This window comes from Podarcis gaigeae (assembly GCF_964106915.1).
Source record: "Podarcis gaigeae genome assembly, chromosome: 4".
Taxonomy (NCBI): domain Eukaryota; kingdom Metazoa; phylum Chordata; class Lepidosauria; order Squamata; family Lacertidae; genus Podarcis; species Podarcis gaigeae.
Window position 1 is genome coordinate 42502723 of NC_139677.1, and position 14336 is coordinate 42517058.

Here is a 14336-nt window from a genome sequence, read left to right on the forward strand (position 1 = left end):
ATGAAACAGCTTTGCGTTCCAGTAACTCACAGAAGATGTAAGGTGGTGTCCAACAAAGTCATTGTCCAAGCAGAATCACTTCTATTTATGCAATACAACTTCCTCTCCCCCCTTCTCCCTGCGCCCGTGCACTTCCCACATTGTTGTTGTTTAGTTGTTTGTGACCCCATGGACCAGAGCACGCCAGGCACTTCTGTCTTCCACTGCCTCCCGCAGTTTAGCCAGACTCATGTTTGTAGCTTCGAGAACACTGTCCAACCATTTCGTCCTCTGTCGTCCCTTCTCCTTGTGCCCTCCTTCTTTCCCAACATCAGGGTCTTTTCCAGGCAGTTTTCTCTTCTCATGAGGTGGCCAAAGTATTGGAGCCTCAGCTTCACGATCAGTCCTTCCAGTGAGCACTCAGGGCTAATTTCCTTAAGAATTAAGGACTTCCCACATACCCACCCCCAAAAAAATCTGCTCCAGAGGGGTGGAGGAAACCCCAGAGCAGGTTTTGGAATGACAGCTCTGTTAGGCAAGTATAAGCAATTCCCCTCAAACAATTACTTCACTAGACTCCATCCTATCTCCAGGAACAGCATGTGCTTTAGGCTCTTACCTTAACTGACTCTTCTTCCCTTTGATTAACTCTCTTTTGCTTGCTGAGTCATAATTCTGACAGAAGTCAAAAGTACACATGACTGTGTTTGTCTCTGGAATTCTTTATTTTTTACAAAATGCTGTGGAAGCTGTAAATTGAAGTGAAACACCAGCTAGCACATTTGCAAAAATAAGCAAGGTCTGGTCTGGTTTTAAATTGGATGTTGCTATATTTGTTTGTTTTATTGCTGTTAATATTATTTTATAGATATGGCTGCTGTGGTACTTTGTGAATCCTATAATATAATTTTTGGTGTAACTGTGATGTTTAGCGTATTTTTTTAGTTGTTTTGTTAAATAGTGTTGCATAGATGGTAATTGTTTAATTTGTGATTGTTTTACTGGTGATTTGTTAAGTATTCTACACAATTTATGCTGCATTTGTGATGTTCCATTATGTTATTTTTATCTTTTGTTTGTAAGCCGCTTTGGGATTTATTTGAATAAAAAGCAGCATAGAAATATAAAAAATAAAATAAAGGGAAAATACAATCATAGTAGTGTTAAAATTAGAATACACACATTTGTGTGTCTACATCACAACTGCTTTGGCTAAATATAATCATCTTCTGCCACCTTGTGGCCAAGAAACAAGTTGAGGAAAGAGTGAAACAGCAGAATGATCATAATGGGTGAATAGGCCTATTAAAATCAAAGGACTTACTATATAGGTCTAAATATAGGTTGCACTTTCCACACCCAAATCTGACTTGTATAAAACTTTTATGTAGCCTATCATTGTGATTTAAGCTGTGATTTAAGATACCTCATTTTAGGGGTGTGGCCTATATTCAGGGGTAGCTAATATTTGAACCAATATGGTAAGTAACTTGATTTATTTTGTTCAGTCTACTCTGGGTATATCTTAGTTGAATAACACTCTAGAGAGACTAAGTAGTTAATTTGCTCTTGACAACTTCCTGCTTAAATCATTTGATATCCACTAAACTACCACATCCATCATTTGGAGCCATTTGCCTTAACTCACCTGCACTTTGTTCTTAGCAAGTGACTTGGTGGTTGCAGAATTTATATTCAAAAACTAAGAAGATTTGTCTTCATCTGTCTGTGTATGTGTTTTAAATGTTCTACCAGGGGTGCAAATTAGTTCTTTCTTGGAGTCCAGTAGGAGGAGGAGATGTGCAGGAGAAGCATAATATCACTTCATTTTGCCATCTTTCAAAAAACTGCTAATAGTTTTTTCATTGTATGTTGAGAGCTGGTATAGTGTAGCAGCTTAGAGGCTGAGCTTGAAATCAGGCTTCTCAGTTCCTGCTGGGTGTTCACTCTACCACCTTATGGCAAGGATAGGGAACCCCAGGCCTGGAGGTCAAATACAGCCCTTCTGGTCTCTCTGTCTGGCCCTGGACATTGAAAGACGTATCTGCTCCCCAGCCATACCTCTCACTAGCCCTGCTTTTCACCCTTCCTTGAGTGATTTCTCCTAGAATACAGGTGATTCCCCACTTACGTGGGGTTACATTCCAGGGTCCCACATGCATAAGTGAAATCGCATTAAGTGGGGAGCACCCTCTAATAATCTTTTAAATGCCCTCTCTGCTGCTGTCTCTTCAATCCATACCAAAAATGCTGTCTCCAAAAATCTCCACAACTAGGGGCTGGTAGGAGGCTAGAGGTGGTGCAGGAAAGCAGCTTCTACTGCTGCGCTACCCGCACATCAGCTGTTAGGTGGGGAGGCTCAGCAGCATAAACAAAGCCCTGCTGTGCCTCCGGTCTCTTTGAGGCTTCCTCCACCCACACTGATGTCCTCTTTGGGCTCTGAAGAGGATCTCCACATGAGCCATGAGGACTCTGCTGCTCTCTCCCGCCATTTCCAGGTATGAAATAATTTATTTATTTATTTCCCAGCACCACACATATACACTGTCGGACGTACGTAGAAGGAGTATAAATGGGGGTGTCACCAGTCATCATTGCTATTGTTTGCTAAAGAGACTGAACTTTGAGACTGCCTCTTCCTTGCCTAAATGTAGGATAGAGAAGGGTGTGTGAGGATGTGGACAAAGATATGCATGTTGCACTGCCCATTTTTGCCAAATAAGGATTTCTCTTATTAGTGCTTTTAAGGATGGGGATCCTCATCACGTGAGAACTGGTCCAGTAACAAAGCTTGCTTCCTCCTATGAATATCCTCGAGATCATAGCAATGTGCACACTTCCCATGAACTGCATCCTGACCAAAGTTTAGGCTTTTCATGGCAGATTATTTTAAAATACACATCAGTCTGAACAATTTTCTTATTTACTGTTTTTGCTAAACAGAGCAACGAAACTGGAGTGATAACAGGGAACAAAAGGTCCTGGGCCAAATCTCTGTGGTGGCTCCCCCATTTCCCTCCCTCCCTGTGACCTACACCCAGAAGAACAAAGAGACAAAGAACCATCCCTTGCTAAAAGTAAGTTATTCCTCTTCCCCAATACTCTTGGTTATTGTGGCAAGGGCTGCCAGCTTCTAATCCACATAGAACATCTTTGCCTTTAATCATCATGTGGCTGAGAGAGATTTGCCAGACAGTGGCAGGAGAAACAGCATCTGCTAAACCTCTTATCATACTGCTACTGAAGGCACAGAGATATCCCTTAAAAGTCAAGACTAATTATCAGGTGGTTACAATAACTAATCATGTTTATTATCATCTAATTTTCCCAGTCCCCTCATTATGTTTCTTTAACCATCCCAGGCATTTTTAAAATGTTCACAGTATTCTTTGCCTTGGTCTTAGCTGTAAAATTAAAAGCAGGCCTATGTCCAGCCGATACGCAGTCACTCCACTGGGAGAGCAATGCTTAGCATTCATTATTACTCATGTGGAAAGGTACAGCTCTAAGAGTTCAGAACTGAGGAGCCATATTAGCCCATTAAAATGGAGGGCACGGTGCTGAGCTCTCCCCCACCTCCTGCCCGCCTCTCACCTTCCGTTGTTCATCATTGTGGCGCCCACTTGACTTGGTGCCCAGTGTGGATGAACCAGTCACACTCCCCTAAATCCACCTATGGGGGCAAAGTCATATCCTGCCTCTTACTTTATTGCACATTTTCAAAGTGTGCCATTTCATTTACACTAATTCTGCATGAGCAGATCCCAGTAAATGTACATAACATTGCATCTATATATGCACATGTGCGCACAAACACACAGACAGACACTAACAAACTATGCCAAAGTACACAGATGATCTTCTGGGCTAAATGTTGAAAATGTGCTGTTCTGTTACTTTAATTGAAAAATCAATATACCTTGGTTGTCGAACGGAATCTGTTCTCGAAGTCCGTTCGACTTCCAAAAACGTTCGACAACCAAGGTGCGGCTTCCGATTGACTGCAGGAGTTTCCTGCAGTCAATTGGAAGCCGTGGCGGATGTTCGGCTTCCCAAGAACATTTGCAAACTGGAACACTCACTTCTGGGTTTGCGGAGTTCGGGAGCCAAAACATTTGAGTCACAAGGTATTGGGGATCCAAGGTACGACTGTACTCCTTTTTCACACATAGGCCATGTTGATATTATCTTGTGTTCTTTTCTTCTGGAAGTCACCCAGAGTGGCTAAGGCAACCGAGTCAGGTGGGCAGGGTACAGGTAATAAATTACATTATTATTATTTATTATTATTATTCTGCTTGCATGCAACTGTAAGCCAAAAATCTTGGTTTAGGATGTACACGAGCAGCATTCAACGCATTTGTAGTTGTTGAACAAGCCGCAATTCAGCACATAGCCACAGTTTCCTGTGGGTTGATGGCTTCAAAACAAGTCAGGATATGAAGTCATGTTTTAAAGTTGCCCTTATGCCCTGGCTTAATTGGTAGTCCATGGTTACATGCTGAATGCTGGATTGTTCTTCTGGTCACACAAAGGGAAAGGGGAAATGGCTGCAAAGGAGCTCTGTATACACAGGAAATTAGCAACCCATGGTTTCCACAAGCTTTGCAAACCAAATTTGGGGACCAAAATTGGAAACAATGGTTTCTAGCCATGGTCTGCAGGGCTTCCACAAGCTGCAGTTTGCCACATCAGATGGTTTATTAAACTGAAGCTTAACTGAGTAGAAATGTTCTGTTCAATAGGGCATCCAATGGCAACATGGACTTTAAAAATGTTTCTTGATAGAAACTAATAATAAATGAAAATGTTCCCATAAACACTGAAAAGGAGGCATATTATTTTTAGATTTTTTTGGCAACAACAGGTTCCTGAACAAGTCCAGATTGTCAAATAAATTACTTTAATATACATCAGATTATCCAGAGGCTCCTTGACCAGGCTGTAGATACATTTGGTGTGACTGGCAATGTCAGTACATCAGTAAATACGGTACTCTGGGAAAATGGCTCTGGAAGTTCAAATACTCATTATTTGTAGGGACACTATCAACCAGACTCAAAATCCCATCAGTCCATCAAATGCTAAATGTGAGTCTCAGAATTGATGGAAGTGGAAAGCAATTTCCCCAGCAGATTATTTAGATTTCCCCCCCTTTCTTATGTTATCATACTGTTATCATCTGAATAGGCAGGTAGTTAAAAAATTGAAAGCTAGCCTACATCTTGTAAACAGGAGAAGCCTACTGGAGAAGTCTTTTGTTTGGGCAAAACATAATGTATCCCATGCTGTAGATCTGGATCTACGTAGACTTTGTTGTCATAAACCTTTCTGACAGCCTCTTGAGCTGAAAGCAATTCATATTCAGAAATCTGTTTTCCATAGCGGTAAGTGAACTCCCCTCAGATTTAGATAGAGCTGAGGTATTTCCCCCAGCTTCCCCAAATTAGAAACTTAATTTTATTATTATTAATAATAATAATAATAATAATTTTCCCCTCCCCATCTGGCTGGGTTTCCCTAGCCACTCTGGGCGGCTTACAGCATATATAAAACATAGTAAAACATCAAACATTAAAAACTTCCCAGTCGCCTTCAGATGTCTTCTAAAAGTTATGTAGTTCTTTATCTCCTTGATATCTGAAGGGAGGGCATTCCACAGGGAGGGTGCCACTACCAAGAAGGCCTTCTGCCTGGTTCTCTGTAACGTCACTTCCTGCAGTGAGGGAATCACCAGAAGACCCTTGGAGGAGGACCTCAGTGTCCAGGCTGAACAATGGGGTGAAGACACTCCTTTAGGTATACTGGGCCAAGACTGTTTAGGGCTTAAAGGTCAACACCAGCATTTTGAATTGTGCTCAGAAATGTTTAATTCCACATTCAGTTGTGAAGGTTGGACCCTGCCATACATAGTCTTGGCATCATTAGGAGTCAAACTCCCTCCTCAGTTGCCTATGAGCCTTCACAATCCTCCACAAACTCCTTTCTCCCATGCAGCTGCCCCTTCCCATCCCAGTTGCCTGACTGGTAGCGACTATGAGGTCTCACTGCCTGGCATCTAGGACACCTGCTAATCATGATTACAGTATCTCAGGTGCAAGTGTTCTGAAATAATTCATGTCCAGGGTGTCTGACATCCATAATAAGGAAAGTATCCTGGAAGTGCCACACTCCTAGATCCTGGCAATGCTGCCGTTCATGGTATCAGGAAGGGTACAGCACCTCAGCTTGAGATCTGAGCTAGAGAAGCACTTCACTTTGTAGTAATCTGGGTGCATTTTATGATGTGGCATTAAAATTTGTATTCTAAGCCAGGTGAGTAGCAGCATTTGTGGCATCACTAGTTTTCCAAAACTCCCCAGCTAGCCCTAAGGTTATGCATTTAAAGCTTTTTACATTTCTACTACCAAAAGTGTACTAATTTCTTTTGCCGTTTTTGAAATGTTTCTGTTTCAACAGAATAAAATCCTACCTGAATAAAATCCATAAATAAACAACACAGATGATGGGGGGGGAAACAAAAAATCTTAAGACTCCCCACACATATTTCAAAGGTTTGAGAAGTACTTTTGAGAGGGGGGAAATCTTTAAAATTCTATGTTGGTGTGTCATAAAACCACAAGAAAACACCAAAGGGCCTTGTGGCCAATGGGTAGAGCCTCATATGTTGCTTCAAGGGCTGCATTATTAGCTATCAAAATGCTGGTGTGGCAAAAATAATAATAATCTGCACACGTGATTACTGCCACTTAACTTCCCTCCCTAACCAACCACCATGTATAGAAGTTAAGCAGATGAAAAACCAGGGAGCAAATTCCGATTGACAACACGTTATGAGTAGAATTTTGCTGAATGACAACAGCTTGCAGTGATGATACATTTTAAATTCAATACTGTCTGGCCTTGATAAGAGTTTGGCCCACACCACAGAAACATTCTCAGCTATGTGTTTTTAATTTTTTTTAACCACTTTCCCCCACATTTCATGTTTATAGTTTTACAGCACCCGCTCGCCCTCCCCCACCGAGTGTTGCCACATGACCCCATGGAGTCGAAAGGTATCAGAAAAAAAGACTAACATAACAGCCTCTCACTCATTCTGTCCCTTTCCATCCCTAATCCTTTCTCTCGCTTGCTTTTTTTGGCTGACTAACATTGTTGTCTTTATGTTATGCTCTTATCAACAAGGAACACCAACTTTTCTCCCCCACCCCCACCCCTTGGTGTAAGTTTAATAGGTTTTACCAGCTCATAAGAGGGTTTCCCTTCACTAATTAGTTTTAAAGGCCCCAACCAAATTTGTCTCTGATGGGTTTTTTGTAGGGTGCTGAAAAGAATTAGACAGAGATTTTGGATAACCACAAGAAGACATCCAAACCATAGCAGAGCAAAGCATGAATTTGTTCTATAGACTGTTATCATTGCTATTGTTTGCTAAAGAGTAGCATTGGCAGACAGTCAGGGAGTCTGTGGTCAGGTCACTTCACTTTCTTTGTCCAGAAAGCTATTGTTATGCAGGGGAAGGAATCAGCAACAAAGTACAGGCTATGTGGGTCTCCCCCCCACACCCAACCGCCTTCTCTTTTTTTTGCACGCATCAACTTTTTTCAGAGGTTACCTAGGAAACAAAGTCTTTTGTGCTAGTAGTTTATATGAGCTATTCATGTCTGCTGGGAACAGCACAAAAGCAGAACAGATAAAGAAAGCTGCAATGTTTTCCTAACCCAGGGATGGACAAAAATATTTTGGGGGAAGACTGGTTCCTTTTGTTATTTTTTTTTTTTGTGGGTTATTTTGCAGATGATTCAACAAGGTAAGCAAGTGACTTGCTTGTATTTTATATAAATAGATGTGAAGCGTGGTCTTCAGTGTACATGTAGGAAGTTAGGAATGCCTGCGAGCCTATTCAGGGCCTTCAGCCTTGTTAAGATATTTATTTATGAAGAGAACTATAGTTGTTTTAAGGTTTATCCATTAGAAAATAGTACAATATTAAGCACTCTAGATAAAAGCAAATTTTGGCCCTTTAACTCACAGCTAAAAGAATTAAAAGTTTTTCAGAGTAAATGAGAGCCAAGGACAGAAAATCCATCTTAGCAAAGTAGGAAATGGAAACAAATGGAAACAGGAGGTGAAAATGTTTAGAACAGAAGAGAAAATGCTTCGAAGTAAATTCCTCCAGGGCTGTGTACAAATAACAGTAACCAGTTAAATGGAAGAGTGAGAACTTTATAAAGCTCTTAAGGTAGTATTTCTGCCCTGTTGCTGAAGTAATTGCTGTTTTCTCAATAAGCATAGATTTCAACAAACTGCTTCTGATCTTTTACTCTCACTTGGTAAAACTACAAAGCATGAGAGTCCTGCTTTCTTTTCAAAAAGTTATTCTTGGAGTTGGTTAACTAATCTCTCTTTGTGCCTATTTATCTTTTGTGCCTTGTAGCTTGGGTAGCACATTCTGAATTACTTTGCATGATCTTCTGAATGTTATTCTTAAGACTTGAAGGTGGTGGCTCAACTTTTGCTTTTTAATTTTTCTTTTAGTATACAGTTGCTATTGTGTGATATAAAACATATGTCCTGATCCTACCCATGTTTCCTTAGAAGTCAGTTTCATTAATATTCGTGAGACTTACTTTGAAGTTAAGGATAGGATCAGGCTCTTAAACTGCAATTCTAAACCCATCTGATTGGGAATAAGTTCCACTGAATTTCTGTACAAACAATACTTTGGATAATGCTGAATTCCATTAACTTGCCTTCAAGTAATTTTATTCAAGATTAGCCAGGGTTGTTATATCAGTTATACACTGATAGACAGAAAGTCTACATGGAACTGATTTGATATGTTTATTCAAGTATATGTTTATCAAACTAAATACAATAATGGGACTTAAAACTTACTAAAAAGTTGCTAAATTGGCATGTACATATGGATCGTATGTAGCAGGATACATCTTTACAGAAGCTAAGCATTGACTGGAAGCTGTTTCCATCTTCTGAAAATTCATTTTAAACTACAGCTCCTAAATGTTTCCAGTATGTGAGGTAGTTTGACTTCCTGTGTTGAAAATGCAACGTGCTCTTCATTACTGCTTTCCTGAAACCTACTTCCAAATCTATTTTTTCTGATATTTTTTAAAAGTAACTTTATCTCGTAAAAAGAGTAGATACTGATTTTGATTGTATTCATTTACAGTCCCACCCTCCGGAGGAAGAAGATACAGATGTCATGTTAGGGCAGAGGCCGAAAAATCCAATACATAATATCCCTTCTACACTGGATAAGCAAACCAATTGGAGCAAAGCACTACCTCTCCCAACTCCAGAGGAGAAAATGAAACAAGATGCCCAAGTGATTTCCTCTTGCATTATCCCCATCAATGTCACTGGTACAGATCTCTTGTACTTCTTTTTTTGTTGACAAAAAGGTGGTTCAAGTCATTAATTTTATTACGGTGAGCATATCTCTAAACACAGGAGCTTATGATCAGCAAATGTAAGGTTTCCAAGGCAAGAACGTAACAAAGTTTTATAGCTTCAACTGTCAAATCCTATGCATGTCTACTCAAAAGTCAGTTCTACTTTGTTTAATGGGGCTTTCTTCCAGGTACGTGTGCATAGGATTGCAGCCCAAACAAGCTATATTGGTAATCTCATGAGTATCCATCAACACTGGTGCTGTTATATCTGAAGTAAGATGCCATAGTTGCCCTACAGAAGAACTGTCTCTGAAAGCCCTGAGATATTTTTCTGTCTTACATTCCTGTTATTAGATGAGCCTTGGGCTAACATGCTTCCTCTCCCCTTTCTTTCATATGCAAGAAAATTGAAAACTTCTGCTTTTATTTGAGAAACAACTTTGGTTCTCCATTATATCCAACCTCCAAGAATGGTAGTTAGTTTACAAACCAGGAAGGATGGTTTTGGCTAACAATAGTTGGTTTTAACTAACCATAGTTAAAATAAACCACTGTCCTCTAAGTTTTGCAATATCAGGGAACTGTGGTTAGTTCTAAAGCAGAAGCTTCTGATTTCTTTCCAACTAAGGAAGAGGAGGGAAAAGCAGCTAAGAAGTCTGAGACTCATGCTGGTTTTTTCTCAAAATGGCAAAACCATGGTTTACCAAGCACTATGTCTGAACTCACCAGTTCTCTTGTTGGTTCATTATCTCATTCCATGGTGAGAGCATTACACTAAATAGAAATATCCATGCAGTCTTCCCCTAAAAAACTTGTCTATCAAAAGCAGAAGTGCTTAGAAGAGTTAATTATATTACTTTTCCAAGTAATATATGCACATTTATCTTTGAATAACCAGAACAAAATATACTTGTGCTCTATTGTGATAAAATTTATTACACTGGGCTTGTGGAATTATCAGGGGGCGGGGTATCCATTTATCTGAATTTGTGTTTTGAAATTTCTGTAGGAAAGGGGGATCAAATATGTGTGTGTGTGGACGTTCTGCCCAAACTACAGTCAGCTGTCACACATATGTGTGTCACACATATGTGTAACATCATATGTGATGTAAAGTGTGAGACAAGTAACGGCGTAGCTGCACAGAAACAATTGGGAGCCTTAAAGTGCACTCCTGATTTTATCCTGTCTCAAACAATATTTGCTATCAGCACCAATCAGGTGATCGGTACTGACAGCATGCCTCATTGACAGCAAACCCTACAGGGAAATGGTTCCTTTGCCCATACGGTTTTATTTCAAATTGCACATGCAAAGGATGCATAAAAGGAAAGGATCCCATTGCCACAGTAATTTGAAATCAAACCATGCTGGCAAAGGAAGTGGGGTTTGCAGACCAGTGGTTGCTGCACATCCAATTTCCTTTGCCTGCATGGTTTGAAATCAAACCACGTAGGCCAGGGAAAACACTTCATCTGATGTCATGGTGATAACAGGTGGTGGATGCGAATATTCTTAGCTGCCATTCTCTTGGAGCATTCTTTGTGGATTCTTTTTTTTTTTAATTGCACATATCATCAAGCAGAAATGTGGTTAAACTCATGCTGCAAATTTTTACACTGCTTCAAGGATGGGCAAATTTTGCTCCCTGCCCCAGCCAAGCCCCCCCACAAATTATTTGGATACTAGGCTCATTTAAGACACTCATTTTTTCTGCCATGTGGAATGGACAAAAATAAAGGACAGTATAAGGATAAAGCAACTAAGGACCAAACCAGACATTACAAAAGGGGGCAGAACAGAAGGGTATAGTTGTACCTTGGAAGTCGAATGGAATCCGTTCCAGAAGTCCATTCCACTTCCAAAACATTCGGAAACCAAAGTGCAGCTTCTGATTGGCTGCAGGAAGCCCCGTTGGAATATTCCAAAAATAGTTCACAAACCGGAACAGTCACTTCCGGGTTTGCGGTGTTCGGGAGCCAAAACGTTCGACTTGCAAGGCGTTCAGGATCCAAGGTACGCCTGTACTCTGTATTTTATTTCTTACTAGATCAGGAAGTAGTTTTGAGGGGCTGATTCTGAATGGAGAAATGGCTTGCAAAAAGGAATTACACACAAACCACTACCATGCCATCTCACTTTTGGTTGGATTTTGGTCTTGCCTAGTTGAATTTTTAACTTTTATTTGAATAGCTGACTGCAGCGTCATATAACAAACTGCTCTTGAAATTTAGCTAACTTTGTCCCCTGCCCCTCCACCATTTCAAATCAGTTTGTCACATGGCATAGTGAGTAGGTTTGAGATTACCGGTAATTTGAGATTAGTAAATCTAAAACCACCTTGAGTTGACAAAGATAGTTTTGCTGCTATTTGGATGCCGGCCAATGTGTTTAGGATTAGGGCACAAATTCCACTTTTGAAAGCTCCAAGAAATGCTGTGGCTTTTTTCTGTGATAGAAATAGGTTCACAATGACACCAATTTAAAAACTTGTAATAAAATCTGTTTCCAGTGTCCAAGCTATTAGAGATTATTCTGTTCAGTTGTTGTAGATATCACTAAAAGTTTCCAAATAACAGAATTGCCGGAATATCTTGAAAAGTTCAGAACCATTATTTTTCTTCTTCCCCCTCCCAATGCATTAACACTTGTTCTAAAATAATGAAAGGCAGTAGGGTGTCGTAGTGCTTTTGTTCAATATTAAAGATTTCTGTTCACTTATTGCAGTGGTGTTGGTGATAGTTGGAATATAGGATTTTTGTCTGGGGTCTCCTGTAGTAGATTTCAAGAAGAACTTTTACAAGAAAGTTACTTTTTCGTGTTTTACATTTGTATGTAATGTACTCTGTATGTGTATGTCTGTGTATAATTATGGTTGATATAATTATACAGCATTGAAAGTACAGGTTTTCGAATCAAGATTTTTGGTTTTTATTCCCTTCCTCTCTACTTTTAGTTCATATTGTTGCCTTTCAAATTACACCATGAGAACCTTCATGCTTAGCTATTGCCCCGACACATTTGTTCTGAAGGGATCCTTGCCAAGTTATAACTCTTTGATGAAAGGAAATCTACTGTAACATCGGATGGTTTATTATTACTAAATGGAAACACAGTGTTTGATTTGTAAATGCATTTTTAGCCAGATGAATAGCTGACAGGGTTTTCAGATTTGTTTCTAAAATTTAGTCTCCAGTAACAAGTGAAAAACAAATTATTTAGACTCATAACACATTTTTTAAAAAATAATTTGAATCTCCTCCAGTAATGCTTTTTTTCAGTTTTTTACATATTATCTGTGTCCAGTTAAGAAGCAGGTAACAAGAAAGCTCCCTGCCAGTCAAAGCAGATAGTATTGGGTTGGAGGGACAAATAGTCTGACTTACCTAGCTTCTAGGTGGTGGACACTGTTCTTGTTGCTAATCTCTTCCCAGATTAATTAGGGAAATACTATGTACCATGGAGCAATATATACTAGATATCATTTGCATTAGAAGTGATGAAGAAGAAAGCCTGTAATAAGAAGACTGCTCCTTTTTAGAATCTTACTTTTAGTTCACACTTTGCAAATGCCCTTTGCAATGACGATGTCTTGCATCTGGAAGCATTCACCCTGTTCTTCATATGTTGACAACGTAAGGGTGTTGGGAGAAAGGGACATGTAGGAATCTATACAGCGAACAGGAAGTCAGACAGGACAACCTTACAAGGTAAAAACAGATATGTGATGTAATGACACGTAAGTGATGTGGCTGCTCTGTAATGACAGTATCAGCATTAGTTTAGGAATTCAGCTCAATTAAACACTGGTGGTAATTACTCATTACCAATCTAATTTACTATTAGTGAACCATGAAATCAGTGTGAACATTTAGATATGTCTCAGCATCAACAATGTTCTCTGAGGATTGATATAGGGAAAACCTAGTTGCATCCTGCTCTTGAGCCATCATTATTCTGAAACATGAGGTAAAATAAGATAGGCTGGACTCAACTGCCCCTTGGCTTTCCAACAATTTCATTGCAATGTAAGCATTAAAATAAAAAAGTACAGCTGCCCAATTTCTGATCATCATCTAGAATGCTACTATTCATTTCATAGATGTCAGTGCCTGTATATCCATAATAAATGGACAAACCATTACAGTAAATGTTCCTTGCTAATGAGAGTGCCTAACTTTCCCTGCATCCCTTTCATTCCCCTCCCCTACCTTTTGTAACTTTTGGCAACGCAGGCTGCTCAGAGGGAACAGGGATCATAGAAGCAACGCTGTGGTACACGGTGATTTTTTTCCATGAGAGTTGTACAAGGTCTGCCTTATATTTATTTGCAGGCACAATCCAAAGTGCTCACATGACCTCCACTGTCTTCCAGTCGTAACAATTTGTTTACTATTTCCAAAAGCTAATGAGACCTATTTATGGGTTGCAGGAGTTGGTTTTGACAGAGAGGCTAGTATACGCTGCTCTCTTGTTCACTCACAATCCGTACTACAGCGGAGACGGAAATTGAGAAGGAGGAAAACCATCTCTGGCATCCCCAGAAGAGTCCAACAAGAAATAGGTGTAGTATCAATAAAACTCTTCGCTAGATAGCATTCTTAACTGCCTTAATTGCAGCAATAGCCTGCCTTCCAAACTGCTTTCCAAGGAACACTTCAACTTCAATGATGGTGGAGTTTCAAATCTAATGCGTTTGGGTATTGCTATTTTTTGTTTTGTCTTTTTTATTATTATTAAATACTGCCAGCCAAACTATATTACTTATTACAGCCTTCAGTCTTGATGCACAGTAGGCCTTACTGAGTAATATAGATATACGTGTCCAGCCCTTATTGTTTAAGTGTAATGAGTTACTTAATTTTTGTTGTATTCTTTTATTTTTGTTTGTTTCGATACCCATAGTGTGTACATAAAAAGTAACTAGATTCAGTGAAA

General features: G+C 39.7%; 1 protein-coding gene across 5 annotated transcripts in view; it reads left to right on the top strand.

The window, feature by feature from the left end:
• Positions 1-14336, top strand: part of NHS (NHS actin remodeling regulator) — a 239617-nt gene that overhangs the window by 214739 nt on the left and 10542 nt on the right. For 3 of the 5 annotated variants that reach the window (XM_083734158.1, XM_083734161.1, XM_083734160.1), the window contains 4 exons: positions 2923-3056; positions 6975-7037; positions 9176-9368; positions 13831-13962. In XM_083734158.1, the coding sequence (XP_083590284.1) occupies positions 2923-3056; positions 6975-7037; positions 9176-9368; positions 13831-13962 (522 nt within the window). The other 2 variants (XM_083734159.1, XM_083734162.1) reach the window with 2 other exon arrangements.